We start from the raw sequence: 20,337 nt of genomic DNA, 5'->3' as shown, positions 1-20,337 counted from the left end.
TATGATATTTTTATTCAATTTTATTCATTTAATAGTATTTTGATTAAAAGGATAGTTAGTCGTAGAAAGTTATTAATGTTTCATTAGTTTATATATATGTCAGTTTTAGCAAACTTATATATAAATATATAAGTACATATGCGATAGTTAGTGACATAAGTTATTAATATTTTAATATTATATATGTACATGTTATCACGTGGGTTGACTGACATAAGTTATATATGTATACTTTAGTTTTTATAGTTTTCTTTTCCTTTTCTTTTTCTTTTTCTATAAGGAAATAGGACTTGTGGTTTGATTAGGAATTGTATATAAATATATATGTATATGAGTCTGCTAAAAAAACCCATTAGCAGACAATGTGAGGGGCGAGAAAACAGAGAGAAAGAAAAGAATTGGGTGTCGCCGAATTTAGGGGAGAAAGCAGAGAAAAGAATTGGGTTTTCAATCTGAAAACTCTTAAGGCAAGTTTTTTTTCTTACTCTTCTCCTTTGACTTATGTTCTATACATACTTAGATTAGTTCCAGCAATTTAATTAAATTAATTGAACCTATTTGCATGATTAAATCTAAATTTACAATTTATGTATATATTAATGGGTTTGTGTTAATATTACATGTTTTAATGATTTTGTATATGAATTGTGTTCTATGTGTTGCAATTATGATTATATAGTTAATTATTGTTGTTGGGAGGTCTGGGTTATAAAACGGCTGGGTTATTATTTTTGTAGATTTCTGATTTTATTAATGGATCTGTATTGAATAGTTTTAAATTGATATAATTACCTGGGCTGTTAAACTCTAGATTGTTTAATTAATTTAATGGACCTATTGTTAAATATTTTAATTGATTTAAAAATTAAGGATTGGAATGCATGATTAAAGTTTACATGCTAAGTATGGAATTTAATTAATTTTAAAATGATAAATTAATTTAATATGGTTGGATTAAATTATTTTAATCAATTGTTTAGATTTAAATTAATTTAATCAGAACATAGAGATGTACAATTTAGTTGAGATGCATGTTAATTTCTTTTGATGTAAATTAAATGCATGCTACTTATAATTGATATTTTTGCTCAAGTAAATGTAAAGGATATATATATGATTTATATCATATTTAATTGGATTATTAGATGTAAATATTATTTACATTATCCTTAAATTGGAAACCTTTATTTGGTTATGATATGGATTAATGCACCATTATGGGATATAGATTAATGCACTATTATGGGATTGGGGCATATTAGGGACGGATTAACTTAAGAGTTAAGCCCTACCTATTTTTAATAAGGGAACGGATTAACCATAGTGTTAAGTCCTACTTATTCGTGTTAGGACAACGGAACAGTTGGATGACATATTATTAAAATAATAATTTGATAGTTTATATTGATGGTTGGATAGGACGGATTATATATATATAATTATACGCCATAATATGAGCTTGAGTTTCAGGATTAGTGGTTAGGGTGCGTATATTACCAGGGATGTGTAACTAGATATAGTGTAGTTGTGTGTCCTGATAGGTCTAGGTACTCATGGCCACTATATGTACGTTTTGCATGTTGCCTACTATTCAGGTTGAGGCAACTCTATAGTCTAGTGAGGTTCCTTTAGTGTGTACATATCTATATATGGACTATTTAGTTATTGTTGAATTAACTAGGATGTATACGTGTGTCAGGTCTCTGTTTGGGATGTAGTAGATTAGAATTTGTTTGTGGGCCTGACCCACCATTATTTTTTAGGTGTTCGTCAGTTCCAGACCTAGAGGTTGTTCATGCTGAGCAAAGATAGTATATTCACTTTTTCGATTCTATGTAGGATTCCTCTTTATATTTTTAGTTATGGATTTGGATTATTTATTTATTTACAATTTGTTTTATTAGGGGTTCATAGTATGGATTCCCGAATTATAGTCTAAATAGTTACTGGTATCAGAGAATTAGAGAATTTTATTATGGGATTATTTAATTATTATTTATTTGAGGATTATCTATTTAGTTTTCTTTTCAGCTTATTTATTTATTCTTAATTCATCTTGTATTCTAATGCTTGTTTAAATATTAATTATTTGATATCCCTTGTATTCTGTGCTTGAACTTGATCACCCGTAGATCTAGAATCGAGGGGTATCGCAGGTTTGGCTGGGTCTAAATGACCAATTTATGATTTAGAGGATAGACCAATAAAATATTACCATTACGACATTTTCTCGGTTCAGTTCGATCAATCGGATATCAATCCGATTGATCGGATTTTCCCATATTTAAAAAATTTTAAGGTTGTCAAAATTGCTCAGATTGACCAGACTTCAAACAATCATAACTTGGTTATTTTTAATCCAAAGTAAGCTATTCTCAAGTCTATATTGATGTATTTTGAGCCACCTTTCCATTGGCATCAACCTCGTTTTATAATTTTAACTTGAAATGACTATTTTACCCCTCACGAGCCTAGGATTCTAGCATGAACTTGAAGTCGAGTTTACCATTCCTTAATGATCCAATGTGGCTATAAATGACTAGTATGACTTTAATATGACTCCTAACTCATAGTAAGGTGCATAATGACCATTTTGTCTTTAGTTAATCTCGGGTTCGAGTAAGGACCCGGATAGTGATTTGAACCTCCGAGTTCGGGTCATTACAATGATATTGTAACCTAAATGAAAACAAGGAAAATGTTGTTATCTTAGCAAGCAAAGGAGAAGCAAGGACTTGCTTCTTGTGAATGTTTGGTCTCCACTTGTAAAGAGAATCCATAGTGAAATTGGGAAAGTTTCAAGAAGGATCTAAAGCAGAGAAGTAGAAGTTTCTGAATATCGCAAAAATCGTCGTGTTATAGTTTACAATTTCTCTTCCCTTATATCTTTTACAATTATGTTATAAATTGCTTACCTGTTTAATTTGATTATTGTACAATTGTGATAAGTATTTTACTTTAAATTGTTTTCCATAGAATATGAAAATTGGCAATTGATTACATTCACGCCCTCTAGAGTTAATTATTGGGTAACATCAAGGTATTCTTTACTCTCTCTTTCTAACCTCTCTTTTTTTATGAATTTTCTTTTAGTTTGTGAATTCAAACTACCTATTTTGCGGATTCAAGGTGACCATTGTTCCTTGTGAATATTTTATCACTTTCCGCAACGTCAATTGGTATCAGAGCCTTGATTTACCCTATGCTGATGACAATTGCTCATTCTGGTAGCACCCACTTTGCCGATGATGATCGCAAAGTGAAGGCCCCTTGGGCAGCCATACATACTCAAGAACATCTTATCATAACTAGTTTTGGAATCGGTGGCAACCAAGTTCATAGATCAGTTTGAATTCGTGCTGATGACGTGTGTCGTAGCTAACCTAATATGGGTTATGTTCTTGTTTATCCACATAGGCCTCCAGCCTATGCAGATTATTTCGATGATTCTTCCGATAATGAGGATTTCATATTCAGTGATCGAGGTAGACGCAACAATCGTGAATTTCAAGTAAAACATGATCTACTTACTTTCAATGAAAGTTTTATTATTGAAAATGTCTTGGATTGGATTGAAGAAGTTGAAAAAATTTTCAAATATTTTAATGTACCTGAAAATAAGCAAGTTCCACTTGTTGCCTTCAAGCTTCTTGGTGGGAACAAATACAATTTTATCGAAGGAAGGAAGGATCACAGCCTATTCTGTTATGGTACAAGATGAAACAGATGTTCATGGCTAAATTTCTACAGAAAATTATAAGGAAATAATGTATAAAAAATATCAGAATTGTCGAAAAGATAATCCCTCTGTCAAAAAGTTTACATAAATAATTTATAAGAAATATAGTGGTACCATGGATAATAATAATTTTGTTAAGTCAACAAATGATATTATTAAGGTTGATCAAGAGAAAATTTATGTTGTCTCACCTATTGTAGTTAAAGAAGATGAAGTCAAGGATGTAAAATCATTAGTTCCTTTGCACAAGTTGGTAGATGCAGAAAGGACCATAGCACGTCAAAAGTAGAAGATGGTGACAAGAAGTTCGATGCTGAAATTGAGCAACAAGAATTAATTGATCATCAGCAAGATTATGTTTTTTCCAAATCATATGTCTAAGATAGTATGGAAGAATTCGGGCACAAATTGGTGAAGTATCAATATTTGAGCAGATTGTTAATGAAGAATTATTTATTCGGAATGTGCCAAGGAAAATATTGTGGTGTTGTGCTTTGGAGGTTCTCATGGCAATGAAAAATATGATTTTGTGGTAAGCAATACTTCATATTATTCGCAGCCAAACTTGAGGATAAGTTTTTTTTTATGTAGAGGTGACTGATGCAAGACAGAATTAAAAGTCCGTTTTTTACCTGAGTGGAGAGTTTTTTTTGGGTGGAAACGAGACACATTGAGAAAAATCCACTAGATTTAGCTTGTGGGGCATGTTCGTTTTCAGCCGAAAACTTTCGATTAGGGTTTCGAAATCGCGTTTTATTGTGTTATATGAGTCTTGCAGATTTTTTTAGGATTTTTGTTCGAGAGGTCTTAACGAAATCAGTATGCTCTGAGCTTTTATATTTAGTAATTTTATTTGATTAGATTTCTTTCTCTATTTTTTCAGAATTTTTATAGAGAATTTATTTTTAGACTTATTTCTAGGATTAGTTTTCTTGTGTTTTCAGTTTCCTTCTACTATTAGGTTTTCTCTATTATAAATATTCATGAATTGTACGAGTAGAATTCAACCTTTTATTAATAATATTTTAGAATTTTTTATGAATTTTATTTTAGTTTACGAATTCAAATTACATATCTTGTGCATTCAAGATAACCTTTGTTTCTTCTAAATATTCTATCGCTTTCAGCTATGTCCTTTTATGTCTGTCGAGTAATTTATTGGGCTACTCAGCTCCATCACTGGACAAGAAAAAAAAAAATTACATAAATAAGAAAATGATCAATTAAATGCAAAATGTTTTGAAAATTAAAAAGACAGAATCACATTTTCACATGGTTTACAATTCTACAACAGAACAGATCAGTCCGCCAAATATACCAGTAATTGTCAAGTCAATCTCAGCCTCGCACGTAGGTTTCGTGGGGCAACTTTAATTGCAGTCCACAACTAAGTTGACCAATGTGAAAATTTTCTTCTTTTATTTTTTTGGTGGATGTGGTTTCTTGGGTGGTGTTTGCCATTGTCTCAATAATTTAAGGGATCAATAATGCAAAAGCATGATAAAAATAAAATAAAAATTATGCAAGAGCATATATACCCAATGTGCAAATTTATTTGGCCCTCTGCCGTATCAAATTATGCATTGTAAATCATCCAATATGAATCTTTACTGTTATAAGCTATTAGTCTAGTTGATATAAGCTATTTTTCTTCGAAAGGGAGGTGAGAAATTTGAGAACGTATATTTATAAATGTGTATGAATATTTACCCAACCAAAGGATTATATGTGATTCTCCTGTGATATCTGTCTAATTCACCATTCTATCGGGAGTGTATTATCCGTCTGATTCACTAGTCTATCGAGAATGTGTCATTAATTACAAAAATAGCTACAATACACAATTTGAATATGTTGTGCCATGTCTCGATGCAAACAAATGAAAAGATCATAGAGAATAACCAAGTTTTGGGCACCACACACTTCTTTAGACCTAATAAATGTAAGAGAATGATTAGAAGATACTATATATATATATACAAATCTTTAAAAAAAAAAAAAAAAAAAAAAAAAATTGAAGGAATACTACTGTTATTGTGGAAGTCTCCATTGATTTCGAAGTAAATTATTCTTCAGAAATATTTTTAGCACTAAAAATATATTCCGACATTTGGTTGATTGTAAAATGTTCTGCATAATATTTTAGGAAAAAAAAAATTAGCTACGAAAAAATTCATTTTCTGAAAATACACAAAAGCATGTCTAAATGACAGAGGAAACCCTCTAACAAATATATCTATATATGTATATAGAGTTTATTCATATATTTGAGTATGTATTTTTATACAAATATACTCAAATGTTATATATCTCAAATACATTAGAGAAAAAAAAAAAAAAAAACAAAAAAAAAAAACAATACAAATCTGTTGTAAAACATTGTATGTTTAAAGTGTCTGTAGCCAACAAGGGAAAGAATATCCATATATTTCAAATCAATGTTCCTTTCAAGCCCTTCTTCCATGAAGCTTCCAGCAAATATCTCCGTTATGTTCCAACCACAATTGTATTCTCCATTAATTAACGTGTCATCATCGTACTTGAACTGTACGTACAATATTTAAGAACATTCTACACACTTCTACATAGAACTTTCCACCTATATATGTACCCTTCCAATGTTTAAGCTCAGTCACCATTCAAAAACATATTCAGTTACTAATATATATACGTACGTCGTCTTTGATCAGTGAACATGGCATGCAACATGTCTCCTCTCAACTCCAACGACCTGCACCGGATTTTCGAGAAGCTTGACCAGAATGGCGATGGCCTGGTGAGCCTGGAGGAGCTCAATTGGTTACTGGAGAGGATCGGGGTCCATGTCCACACGAGCATGGACGAGCTCCAGACTCTAGTGGGTAAAACGAGCCTGGACCTCACTGACTTCAAGTTCTTCTACGAAACCATAATTAAGGAAAACATTAATGTCGAAAGCAAGCCTGAAAAGGAGGATGATAGCTTGGAGGGTGATCTTGCTAAGGCTTTTGGGGTGTTCGATTTGAATGGCGATGGCTTCATTTCATGCGACGAGCTCCAGAATGTGCTGTCAAGATTAGGGTTGTGGGATGAGCGCAACGGCCATGATTGTAGGACTATGATCAATGTCTACGATACAAATTCCGATGGGTTGCTTGATTTTGAGGAGTTCAAGAACATGATGCTGATCACTAATTCTTAACCAATTTATGATGATTTTTAAAGCTCAGCTATATAGGCTAGATAGTTTTTATGATCAAAATTAGGGATGATGTTCAATTTTCAATATTACATGTTGTATTATTGTTGCAGTTATTATTTGTAGTGATTTTGGTGAAAAAAATTGGAGTGGATTAACATATGAAGATTGTTTTTAATTGCTGTTTCAGTAGCTTTAAGCTATAAAAGGGTCATTACACAGTAGGTGCTAAAACATGACACACCATTAACCTTTATTAAATTTTCATCACGATACGCAAAGTATATTAAGTTTGATTGGGGAAGTTTCTAGTCTCACCTCTGTATCGTCATCGGTCAGAATTTTTTAGTACCAACCCTACATAGGGGGTTGGGCGTACGGATACCTTTACATTTGTCACTTCATTAACAAAGGAAAAATTACACTTACCTATCTTATGGTCTCTTTTGATGTGTTGTTGTCTGGAAAGAGGAGGCCTCCATGATTGTTTGTTCGTCAGAATCAGAAGTAAAAATTTTGGTAGAAAGGACTCAAATAAAAACTTCTTTAGTAATTTCTTAAGTTTGTCATAATTATAAGGACCTTCTTTTTTATTTAAAAAATTACCTCTCTTCAAAATTTACACAGACCTTTTTAGTGACATAACATTAATTGCACTAATGAATTTATCTAATTTACTAAAATACCTTCAACTTTTTTATGGTAAATGACTTAAGTATTGCGTGTAGAGAGAAATAGCATTCTAGACCCCCAAAAAAAAAAAAAATCTCAAACTGTTTGGGGGCACCACCACCATCTACACCAAAAAAAATATAAAGCAAGAGAAAAAAAAATCACCAACCACCATGGGTGCCACCGCCGCTACCACCACCACCATCTCCGTTTTCCTCCATCTTTGTTTGTGTGTGTGTGTGTGTATATTTATAAACAATGAATGAATTCACCGGTGGGTTTGCCGGACTTTTGGCCGAATTATCAAGGTCTTCTTTAAAGCATCTGCACCGCCCCTAGCTAAAGCCTAATTTTGGCGATTTGAAGGCCCAAAGTCACTCCATCAGGTTCGTGGAACTGGGCAGGGCCGATAGCAGCTCGCGGGCCGGCTCGCTGAATACCGCGAGCCCGAGCCCGAGCCCGATCGTGGTAATTTTTTTTTTTTTTTTGTTTTTTTCCTTGACCAAAAAGACGAAGTTTTGGTGAAGCTTTTCTTTGTTTTTGTTTTTGTTTTTGTTTTTTTTTTTAAATGGTCATGAATAGTGCCTAAAGGCACTGTTTGGCAGAATGGTTTTTTTTTTTAAAAAAACCCAAAAATAGGTTTTTTTGAGATCATTTTTTAAAAAATAAAATAAAATAAAATTCATTAAAGAAAAAATTTATTGTTTAGGCACTGTTTGCCCAAAAATTAATTTATTTGGGCTAAAAATAAATTAAAATTTTTTTTTCTTTTTTTTTTCCTTAAAATTTGTTTTTATTTTTATTTTTATTTTTTTGCTTTAAATTTTAAATGTCTGCCACAAATAGTGTATTTGGCCGTTAAAGCACTGTTTGGCTAACTCAAACAGAGCCTTAACAGCTATAATTTTAAAAAAAGTTTTAAAATTCAAATTTTTTTAACTTTTTTCAAAAAAAAAAAAAAATTAATATTAAAATTATTGGATAATGTATTGTTTAAAGTTATAATATCAATCCTAGTTTTTTTTAATAAGTTGCAAAAATATTGTTTGATTGAAAAATATTGCCGTTGAAAAATAATTTTATCATTTTAAATATTAAAAAACCATTACATAATAAAATGATAGTATACGAAATATAGCTGTTACGGATATAACCGTTAGGAATATTGTGGTTAGAAATATAGCCGTTAGGAAAAATTTAAATATATATATATATATATATATTTTGAGAGCAAAAATTCGGAGAACCTAATGGAGTGCATGTTTTTAGAAAGTGAAAGCTGCTGACGTGGCTCTTAGAATTGCTAGCGTAGCTCTTGAAATTGTTAATATGATTCTTGAAAAACCTGAAGTGTCATTTTTAGAGAGCCAAAATCCGAAGAGGCTGGTACAAATGGCCTTACTCCCTCTCTCCCCCCCCCCCCCCTCTCTCTCTCTCTCTCTCTCTAACCTTTCTATAGACCCATTTTTCCTATACACAGTCTTAATTCTTCAATTGCTTTCAATCGTATAACATAGACATGGAGCCAAAGACTTCAATGATGTGAATCTACAGAAAAGTTTCTTTGATTTTGAGCTGGGTAGCTATGAATATGGAAGGAAATAGCTATGAGCAAGGTACACAAAAAGATCGAAGAATCAATGAAAAATGGCTTCTCTTACATAATCATTGAAATTTCGATTGATTAGTGGATAGCTCTTGTAGGCAATGGAGTGTTTCTTCCAATAGTACGAAATCTTTTTCTTCTTCTTCTTCTTTTTCTTTTTTTTTTTTTTTTTTTTTTTTATCTTGCCAAGGAAACAAACGCCATACGGCATCTACAGGCAAAACATCTAGCATACCAGATCACCAAAACACATGAAACACCATCATTCACAAAACCAACCAAACCAAACTAACACCTTATAGTCAAGATCAGAGTCTTGACAAATTAACTAGAAAACGTTAGTAACGGTGGGAGTACTAGCACCCACAAGTAAAGCCAACTGAGTAGCAAAAGACTGAGAGGACTCGGAATGATAGGAATCACCATGGTGAGTCCCAGATTTGCCAGATGACTCAGAACGCAAACCAACCTCGATACCAACAGAGTCCTTGTCAATAGCGACTGACAAAAAACTGGCAACCAAAGCTTTCTGTTTCTTCTCCCCCTTCAAATGGCCTCCCTGTGATCCTCCTGAAGAAGACTGTCGACGCTTACGACCTTTACGAGTCGGGGAAGAACCTTGACTCTGAGAAGTAGCCGAGGAGTCGGAAGTCGAACAAAATAATGGCTTCACACGACTCTTCCCTTTCTTCCATGCTTTGGACATATGATCCCAACGTTGCAACAGAAGTATCCGACCTTTAATGGGAGAAGTAACAGGAGCAAAAGCCATAAGTTCCTCATTTTGTACTGATGCCACATGGCTTGGGGAAGAAAAACCCCCTTCCATCGGATTAGCAAGTACACCTATAGGACCATCACCCTTACTACTCCCTATATCAGTTTCACGTAAAACAGTCCTAGTTGGAATAACTCCCTGGCTAAAAGAACATGCACCAATACCCTCACCAATATCCAATTTTGATTATCTACCAACACTAGATAAAACAACCGCATCATTAACAGATGAACTTCCCATTTGGAACCCTGGATCGAGAAGCGACCCATCAACCTGACCACAGGAATTTGGATTCCATAAATTAAAGTGACGCAGCCTAGAAAAGGACTTATACCCCCCAGAAACAGCCTCACTATCAACATCCCCATCTTCCACATAAACCAAGTCCTACTAGGCCCATCACCCAAATCAGACGTCTCACAATCAGAGCTCCAAAGATCTTTCCCTATAAATCCTTCCACCCCCAACCAACTCCCATATTCCATGAGATCCCCAGGTTCCAAAAAAACCCCCAACATACACACTTTCCAATGATACCACAAGCAAAACAAAAGGTGGGAAGTTTCTCATACCGTATTTGCACCTAAGACTCCACGCCTAATGGATCTGTTAAGAGAAGATGTCGCCGAAACGATTTGGTTATATCCAACTCAACTCTAAGTCAGAGAACATGGCTGTCAGTGCCTACTGTATCTTTTCCATCACCCAAACTTTTATCACGCAACTCTACTTTCAAACACTTACCAAGGGTACTACCAATCATTTGCCCGACCTTCTCCGACAATAAGTTGGCCTACACATCAAAAAGCTAAATCCAGAAAGTAGAAACTTGAAAAGGTTTATCCGAACATAATAAACCGTCCTTCTACTCCTTAAGCACCACAAGATGCCCATCAAAAAGCCATGGATAGCCAGCAATAATATGTTGACGAATACTGGCATCAGGGATAAACAACTGAAACAAATTGCGTGCCACTTTAAACACTTGCATCCTCTTTGCCATAGACTCTTGTTGTTTTTCCTTGGACCACAACTTATTAAATAGCTTACCAAAAGTGTGACGACCCTGGTTTTTAGGCCAGCGTGTCCTGTGATGAACCGCAAGGATGATCCGATAACGAATCCAAATGTGAAAGCGAAAACAGAAAATAAGACTCTAAGAAGTTAAAGTGACCTTCCATGAGGTCGTGGAACTCAACAAGAACTGATGCGGAAGCAAAAGATCGAAAATATTACAAATAAGCCCCCAAGGGCAAAATAGTCATTTCTGAAAATTATAGATTCGGATGCCACCGAGCATACCGCTAGAAAGACAACAAAAAAATAATCAAAATGGACTCAAGAATTGCATGGTTCGGAGTCCGGATGAAGGAGAAACGACATGATAAAGAAAAACGAGCACTTAAGGCAAAAAGGGTAAACTGGTAATTATACAAGAAGAATCAAGTGCAACTGAGCACACCATTGGAAAGACAGCGAAAAATTAGTCAAGTTCAAAAAAAAATTCACTTGAATCGGAGTCCGAACAAAGGAGAAAAGCCCAAAAGAATAATTAACGTCGTGGAGGCCCGACGAGGGGCCATGACAGCCCCATGCGCACGCCCATGCGCGCGCTCATGCACGCCGCACGCACGCTGGGTGCACCATGGCTGGCAGCAGCCCATAAAGCTACTGTGTGGTTGATTTTTTCAGAAAAATTCAGAACAGAGGCTGAATTTGGAGGCCTAGATGAACTTTTTTGCAAAAACACAGAGAAGAACCCCCCCTCAAAATTGAGTTTTCTACATGACTTGCAAGAGAATTAAAAAAAAAAAATGCAATGTTGAATACCCAAAATGCCCCTCCATGAAATCTGGTCATGGAGGTCCAAAAAGTTGCTAAATTGAAAAACTGAGAGCTGAACTTCTTAAGCGATTTTCGATATCAAGACGACATTTTCTGGAAAACACGGAAAAGAAACCCTCCCTAAAATCATATTTTCTATTCAACCATATTGAAAGAAGAAAATAAAACCACCGTGAAAAGTCTATAATGCCCCTAGATCAGAATATGCAAAAAAAAAAAAAAATGCGAAATGAATTCACAAGAGGCTCAAAGCACAAACGATAAGGTTTTGCCCGGAAACGACCATGCACGCAAACGTAACTTACCTATTTGGACGTGCTACAATGGTCCACGACTTAAAAATACCACCAATACAAAATTCGACCCCCCAACGGGTAAAAAGGCAAAAATGGAACTTGGAATGAAAACTCGGAATCAAAAAATACAAAACGGGATCAAATGACCGTTTGGCCCTTGGCCACACTTCAAACATGATTAATAAAACCCTATGAAAGAATAAAAATGGAATTCCCACACCCGATGCAACCATGGTGAAGCAATAACTTGCGATTTTTCAAGATTTTCACAATATTTCACGAAGTTAAAAAGTACACAGAACACAATATAATGGTCATTGGCCTCCGGCCTCATCTCATACATATCAAATACATTGAAAGAAGTGTACTTAAGTACACATTACATACATGGAATCAAATATACCTATTTTGACATATAAGTCTACAAAATGACATTTCATGCTAACATTCGCATGAAATGGAAACTTGAAACCTACACGACATCTAAGGAATGCTAGGCGTCACGAACCAAGTCTTCGTATTTGAAATATGCCCCAGTATCGTAGGGGTGAGTAATATAAAGCTATTCGCAGGAGATGAGCATGCATCGACCTAGCATTTTACAAATTTATCACCTTAAGGTGAAACATGTTAAAGGGGCTCATGCCACCTAACGTCTATGTCCAAGTGAGACTTGGGGAGCATCTTAAGCTACCTTAGAGTCTAAGCAACAAGAATCATGATATACATACGTGTATGAAATGAATCATGGTGGGGATAATCCAAAGAACACGACAAGAAGAATGCTTGAGCATAGATTAACATGAATTGCATTTTCAATACAATTGAACTAGGTCTGGAGTAATCCATACAACATGACAAAAGCATATTTAAATACAAGTTAACAAGAATCACATTATGTGATACCCCTAGTTTTGAAAGGGATATAATCGGAATTTTATTATTTATTTTATTGTTTTCAGTATTTATTTTATTATTTTTAAATGCTTATGTGGCTATGTGTGGCATTTGAATGACGGGTTGTTTGAATTGATTTGTGAATTTAAATAGATTGTTTTCTTTACTTATATTTTTAATTGATTTAATTGACAAATTGTTATTTAATTGACTTGTCTGATTATGTTTGTTTTCTTTAATTAAATTAAATAGTTTTTAGTTGTGTAAATATTTTATTGGTTTTTGAATGGAATTAATTGGATTAATGAAATATTCCTAGTTGTAATGAAAAATAGGGTTTAGTCTCTTACTATCTCACGCCGACTAAACTGGGCCTCAATTAGGTTTTCTATGGTGGATTAAGATTAGGCTTAGGGTTTTGATTAGTGCCTATATATATATACGGTAATATGTCTTCAAAATGGGTTGAGAACCCTATATACGTACAGTGTTGATAGAGAGAAAAACAGAGAGAGTAACAGAGAGTTACAGGGAGAATTACAGAGAGAGATAAAGGGAGAAAGTCTAGGGTTTTGCCTTAGGCTAGGGCTGAACCAAGGAGGAGGAGGAGCAGAGGTTGGCTTGTGGGTAAAACCAAGAGCAACAGAGGTGGAACGGTCGTCGGAGATTTCATCAAAAAATTCAGAGACGGTTAAGGCAAGTTTTATTCTCTCTCTATCCCTTTGTCCTGTGTTCTGTGCATACCTAGATGTTTCTAGGATTTTAATTGAATTTTAATCTAATCTAGCATGCGAAATATATGTCAAGTTGATTATCAGTATATATATGGTTGTTTAAAACAATTCTTGAATGACTTGTGTGTTTGGTTTATTTTAAGCTTACAGATTGGTTCTGTTTTAACGAATGATTTAATTCGTATTATTATAAACAAGGGATTAGGATGTCAAGGAATATATATAGGATGGTTAAGATCAGTTTTGATTATCTGTATATGTTCTAGTATTACATGTAGTTATGTCTGCAAATCGAAGATCAAGTTGTATGTTAACGCATAAGGAATCGGTAGAGGTTTTAAATCACTGTAATAAATTTCAATTGTCGAACCAAACCATTGGGATGCTATTTGGTATTAATAAGACCCTTAGGATTAGTTTTAGAAACCAACTGAAGAGTAAAAAGTGGCCGGGGTCGAAGCAGATCATCGGAAACGAAGAAGGAAGCGGAACAGTGGGCTCCCCCTTTTTGGAGGCGGCTCCAAAATGTTTTGGAGGCGGCTCCAAACACTTTGAGCCTGCTCCAAAAGTTTTTGGAGCCGGCTCAATGTTGGTTTGAGCCTTCTCTATGTTTTTTTTTAGAGCAGGCTCTTTCAATTTTGATGCGTACTGTAAGTTTTCAGAAATTGTTTAGGCTCTTGGGGTTTCTGAACAGTTTTAAAACTTTAATTGGCGTTTCAATAAGTAATTTAGGATGTAATTAAGGTCTTGTATTGCATAAAATACCCTCTTTGTATTAATGGATTTAACAGTGCCTATTTAACAACTTGTGCACGGTTAACTGCTGGAAGGAAGTTAAATTGTCTAATTTTAATTTGACAATTTAGGGTGCTATAATATGATTCTAAATTAAATTTTAGATGTATGAGGGAGTCTTTTAATTAACAAATTGGACTTGTAGCATAGTTTACGGTTCGGTGCTAAAACAATAAAATAGTATGCAAAGATGCAACGTAGCATGCCATTGATGGATAAAAGGAACTGAATTGCTAGAATTAATTTTAGCAATTTCTTGGACAATATTATGATTTTAAAACTTATTTATATGCATGATAGAGTTATTGATTTATTAAAACTGATATATTCATGCTCTGGATGTTAGTCGTTGAACTGTTAAACAATACATGGTTTAACTCTTGGATTTAAATTGTTGAACCTTTAAACATCTTTCTGCAATTATTTGGGTTATAGTTTGGACTTAAATTGCTGAACTAATACTTAGGTTCTGTTAATCTAATTGGATGTTGGCCTAGAATTAATTATATATATATTTTCTGTCAATTACTTGGATGGATGCTGGATAATTAACTTGATGAACTATTAAATCTTGTTTTGTTAGTTACATGGATGGATTCTGGATTATAGATGATGAACTATTTAAATTCTGTTTATTATCTATTTGGATTATATGGATGTGTTTGATGTACTGCATAAAATGTTGCATCATTTACGGATCATATGCATGGTGTGTACCGGTATAGGACGGTGACATACGGAGGGACGGATTAGATCAAAACACTAATTCCAACCCATTCATACATACGGAATGGATTAACTAAAATAGTTAAATCCTACATAGTTTCATGTCCTGTCAACTAAAATAGTTGAACGACATATTGGATGGTTGTTTATATTTTCTGTTAATAGGAAGGATAGGGATTTAATTAAAATATTTAAATCCTACTTATACGTTGTGTTTTGGCAACGAATAGTTGACCGGCTCAACATTGTATTTGGAAGGAACTTATATATATAATTGGAGTAGGGATTTAATTAAAACACTTAAATCCTAATTTTATGTCGTGTCATGGCAACGAATCAGTTGAGCGGCACTACATTGGTTTGGATGGGAATTTATATATATAAATTATGGTACCGCGATCTGAGCTTGAGTCTCATAGTCGACGGTTAGGGTGCGTATATGCAGTAGGATGCGTAGCTAGCTATGTTGGTTGAGGTATACCTAGTTAGGCTTAGGTAGTCATGCCCACTCAGGTGTGTATTGCATGTTACCTTCTATTCAGGTTGAGACCCTCAGCATAGTTAGTGAGAGTCCTGTAGTGTGGATATATATTTATCTATTACGGACTATATAGATATGATTGAGACGTCTAGGATGTATCTGCGTATCGGGTTTCTGTTTGGATTGTAGTTAGGATAGAACTTGTTCATGGGCCTGACCCACTATTATTTTTCAGGTAACGGACGGTTCCAGGTCTTAGAGCTTGTTCGTGCTGAGCAGAGACGACTACTCATTCTACCGACGATGTAGGGGGTGCTTCATGGTTTAGCAATGGACTTCTTTTTAGTTGTTCGCTTTCCATTATTGGCTTTTGATTAGGGGTCCACCAGATGGATTCCCGAGTTGTATTATAATTGGAGAAGTTGAATGTAACCGACTAGTTCTTATTTATAAGATTTATTCTAAAGTTTTTAATAAAGGATTTTCATTTAGTTTCTTTTTCAGTAAAATTTTATTCATTCCTGTTTTCTATATTGTATTATGTGTTCGTTAATTGCTAATTGATTTGATATCCTCGGGTAATCGGGCGTGGGCCTGGCCAACCCGCATCCGGAAATCCGGGGGTATCACAGTTGGTATCAGAGCACTTCAGGTTCTAGTGTCCTTAGGAGTGTTTTTCGTTATAGGACTTCCCCGTTGCGTCTCTTAAAACTTAGAGCCATATTAGGATTCGTTGTACTCACTTTACTTTTCGGTAAGAGGAGCTGATGTCAATTCTATCCATAGTTATGGAATGGTTGACACTAGGAGGAAGATAGGGTTCAAGGTGAAAGTGATATAAACCCAAAGGCATAAAGGAGTACGTTGTCGAGTTCTTTGCCAGAAGTAGAACTTGGGATCGAAGGTAGGTTTGAGGTTGGCATTACTTAGGAAGTATACGCCAAGAACAGATTAAGGTGTAGGTGTTAGGTCACCGCATGTCGGGGCCAACACAACTTTGAGTGATCTCTAAAAGGAGGCAAGCGAAGAGTAGGATTCTGAAGAGGATCCTAAGGGAGGAGATATCAGCGTCTCCAAGAAAGGGGATATTGAAGCTTGAAGAAGAAGTATCGCACGAGGGTGCCCTCATTCACTAGTAGTATAGTGAATAGTACTAGTGAAGTTGGTGTGAACCAATCTACATATAGTTAAAGTTTCGTAGCATCTCTCCGGGAGTTAATTGCGAAGTACTCTTTAGGAGTTTGGGAACCAGATGGAGTTCTTACCAGAACAACGACGTGATTTTATATCACATTCCGGAGAGTATGGGGATTAGGTTGTGACAATCTAAGTTGGTTTGTAAAGCCACGATAGACGGTTTGTATTCCGCATATTAGGAGGATGAGGGATAAGCCTTTGGATATTTATTTAAGCAAACGATTGTGCGGTTAACCTACGGTTAATGGATAAGTTTCAAGGTTGGATAATTACCAACGAAACTATGGAATGAACTTTTGGGAACTTGAGTTCAAAGGAGGTTTTCTTCCCTGGAATGGAATATGTCTTAAGTGGAATTTTATTTTGGTTGTTTTGTGTATTGTGTGTACTACGTGTTTCATCTTTGATTGTTATGTGTTTCAATTTTGTTATTACGTGTTTCATTTTTGTTAATTAGTCCGGATTGGGAGTATGGATTGGTTAGGAACACAAGTATGTGATCAACCAACTATTGTGTTGATGACATGGATAATAGCGCTATGTATGCTAAGATTTGTGAAAGTATGGTCATAGGATTGAGCAGAAATACAAACTTCTAGCCAATCTAATGGATCTGGATATGCATCAATATGGTATGCTAGTTAGGATGTGATAGTTAAACTATCAAAATGAGTCAAATAATAAAAAACAGATTAGTTTGATATGCTCAATGCTAGGTGGGGATTCGTTTTTACAACACTATAATAATGGTGGTTGTTAGTATCTTAGTTATTCGTGAGGTTGTGGTAGGTAAAGATCACTGTAATGCCACTATGGTTTAGACGGACGATTTTCTACTGGTAGGTACTTATTAGAATGACGCTGAGAGAGGATAGTGGGCTAATAAAATCTTTAGCAGTCTATTCGTAATCAAGACATTATTTTACGAGGGTGTCATTTGGAGGAGTTGCTGGTGTTACACTTGGAGGAGGAACCAAAGTTTCTACACTGAAAAAAAAAAAAAAGTGAAATTTTTTTTTAGGGTTATCTTTCGCAACAATTAGCTGTTGCTCCGACATTGATGACTATATGGAGGATGCGAAAGGTTTCAAATTCAATTGAAACGAGACAAGGAGTTAACTTGACACTTACCCATAATAGAGAAGTAGGGTGTGTTAAGGATAGGAAGGTGAGACTGAAGACCTATATAAGGAAGCGGTGCACGCTGTATGTGAAAAATTCATAATGAGTTGACCTTCGATAAATGGAATTACCAGTTAATTTTATTATCGGTAAGTTTATCACTAACTGGTGATGCGTAGATACAGTTTCTGGGTTAGCTTTTGACAATGCTTCGATGTAAGCAATGGGTGCATACGAAAGCTGGTGGTACCAGACTAATGGTACTTTTAGTAGACAGATTGAGAGGAGGATGTAAGGACTGAAGTTCACAACACTTAGTTCATTCTGCATTCTGGTTGAAGCATGATGCTTCATGATGTGGAAGAAATTTTTTTTTGGAGGATCAGGAGGAGGGACAAACTGACTTTGCCTTCAATGATTTAGTTGAGGGATTGCTGATTTTACCAAAGGATCCGGATTCTGGATGGGATACCGGTTGATTTCTAATGAAATCAACTCCATTTTTAGTTTAATTTGAACTAGTAGAACATTAGTTCATACGGATAGAGTGGATTATGGGATGACTTCGATGCATCAAAGAGGTGATTCACACTTTAAATTAAGTTCTGTTTGGTGGAAGGGAATATAGATGTAGACGCTTTCAACAACTAATAAGATATTAATATCTTTCGGTTCGTTGTTGAGTTCACAGTTGGAGTTTTAGCCTGTATAATAATGACACTGGCTGTTAACGAGGAAATTAAGGAAGTCAACTTCAAATATTGGGGTTGATCTTAGTGGAGGTGTTACCTTATTCAGATAGAACTTAAGGTACTGGAGGATTAATTTCTGTTAAGGTTATCGGAGTAAGTGTGATGTAAATTTTCGTCACTTATTCTAATGTACTAGGATGATTAAGGTATATTGAGACCTCAAATAATTGGTTAGGTAAACCGGTTGATGTAAGGACATGTTAATTGGTATATCTAGATAAGTGGGTTTTAAACTAAGGTATGCGTATGCAATGCATGCTATGACTATGTGTGTTTAGTTCATTGTACAGTTCTGTTTTGGCTTTTGTTATTTTATACCAAATTGGTGCAATTATTATATGGAACTTGGAGGAATAAGGATTGTTACCCTAAAATATATATGGGGTAGGATTGAGTCGTTGTTAGATACAACCTAGGAGTTGTACATTTATGGTGTTTCTTAATAATAAAAACTATGAATTTTTCTAGCAGGATATGGAGTCACGTGGAGCCCATACACAGAGGCAGAATCCACAACGGAATGGAAATGAATTTTAATAACAATAATTCAGGGTTTCGTGAATTCCGAGGACGGAATTCCGTTTGTTAGGGTGGAAGAATGTAATATCCCTAGTTTTGAAAGGGATATAATCGGAATTTTATTATTTATTTTATTGTTTTCAGTATTTATTTTATTATTTTTAAGTGCTTATGTGGCTATGTGTGGCATTTGAATGACGTGTTGTTTGAATTGATTTGTGCATTTAAATAGATTGTTTTCTTTACTTGTATTTTTAATTGATTTAATTGATAAATTGTTATTTAATTGACTTGTCTGATTATTTCTTTATATGTTTGTTTTCTTTAATTAAATTAAATAGTTTTTAATTGTGTAAATGTTTTATTTGTTTTTGAATGGAATTAATTGGATTAATGGAATATTCCTAGTTGTAATGAAAAATAGGGTTTAGTCTCTTACTATCTCACGCCGACTAAACTGGGCCTCAATTACGTTTTCTATGGTGGATTAAGATTAGGCTTAGGGTTTTGATTAGTGCCTATATATATATACGGTAATATGTCTTCAAAAAGGGTTGAGAACCCTATATACGTACAGTGTTGACAGAGAGAAAAACAGAGAGTTACAGGGAGAATTACAGAGAGAGATAAAGGGAGAAAGTCTAGGGTTTTGCCTTAGGCTAGGGCTGAACCAAGGAGGAGGAGGAGCAGAGGTTGGCTTGTGGGTAAAACCAAGAGCAACAGAGGTGGAACGGTCGTCGGAGATTTCATCGAAAAATTCAGAGACGGTTAAGGCAAGTTTTATTCTCTCTCTATCCCTTTGTCCTGTGTTCTGTGCATACCTAGATGTTTCTAGGATTTTAATTGAATTTTAATCTAATCTGGCATGCGAAATATATGTCAAGTTGATTATCAGTATATATATGGTTGTTTAAAACAATTCTTGAATGACTTGTGTGTTTGGTTTATTTTAAGCTTACAGATTGGTTCTGTTTTAATGAATGATTTAATTTGTATTATT

At 34.7% G+C, this 20,337-nt stretch overlaps 1 protein-coding gene across 1 annotated transcript; it reads left to right on the top strand.

Annotated features, from left to right (window-relative positions):
- Positions 1-6,317: 6,317 nt before the first annotated feature.
- On the top strand, positions 6,318-7,079 carry LOC132273239 (probable calcium-binding protein CML44). The gene has a single exon (XM_059774238.1). The coding sequence runs from the start codon at positions 6,435-6,437 to the stop codon at positions 6,918-6,920; it is 486 nt and encodes a 161-aa protein (XP_059630221.1). The 5' UTR covers positions 6,318-6,434; the 3' UTR covers positions 6,921-7,079.
- The last annotated feature ends 13,258 nt before the right edge of the window (positions 7,080-20,337 follow it).

The sequence above is a fragment of the Cornus florida genome, unplaced genomic scaffold (genome assembly GCF_030987335.1).
Source record: "Cornus florida cultivar Cherokee Brave unplaced genomic scaffold, ASM3098733v1 CherokeeBrave_3.0.0_Hap2_Chr09, whole genome shotgun sequence".
NCBI classification, from domain to species: Eukaryota; Viridiplantae; Streptophyta; class Magnoliopsida; order Cornales; family Cornaceae; genus Cornus; species Cornus florida.
Note: the sequence above shows the minus strand (reverse complement) of the source record. Positions and strands in the feature narration are given on the sequence as shown.

Bases quoted from the DNA above. Each gene is read 5' to 3' on its own strand.
- LOC132273239 (XM_059774238.1), top strand. From the start codon at position 6,435: ATGGCATGCAACATGTCTCCTCTCAACTCCAACGACCTGCACCGGATT.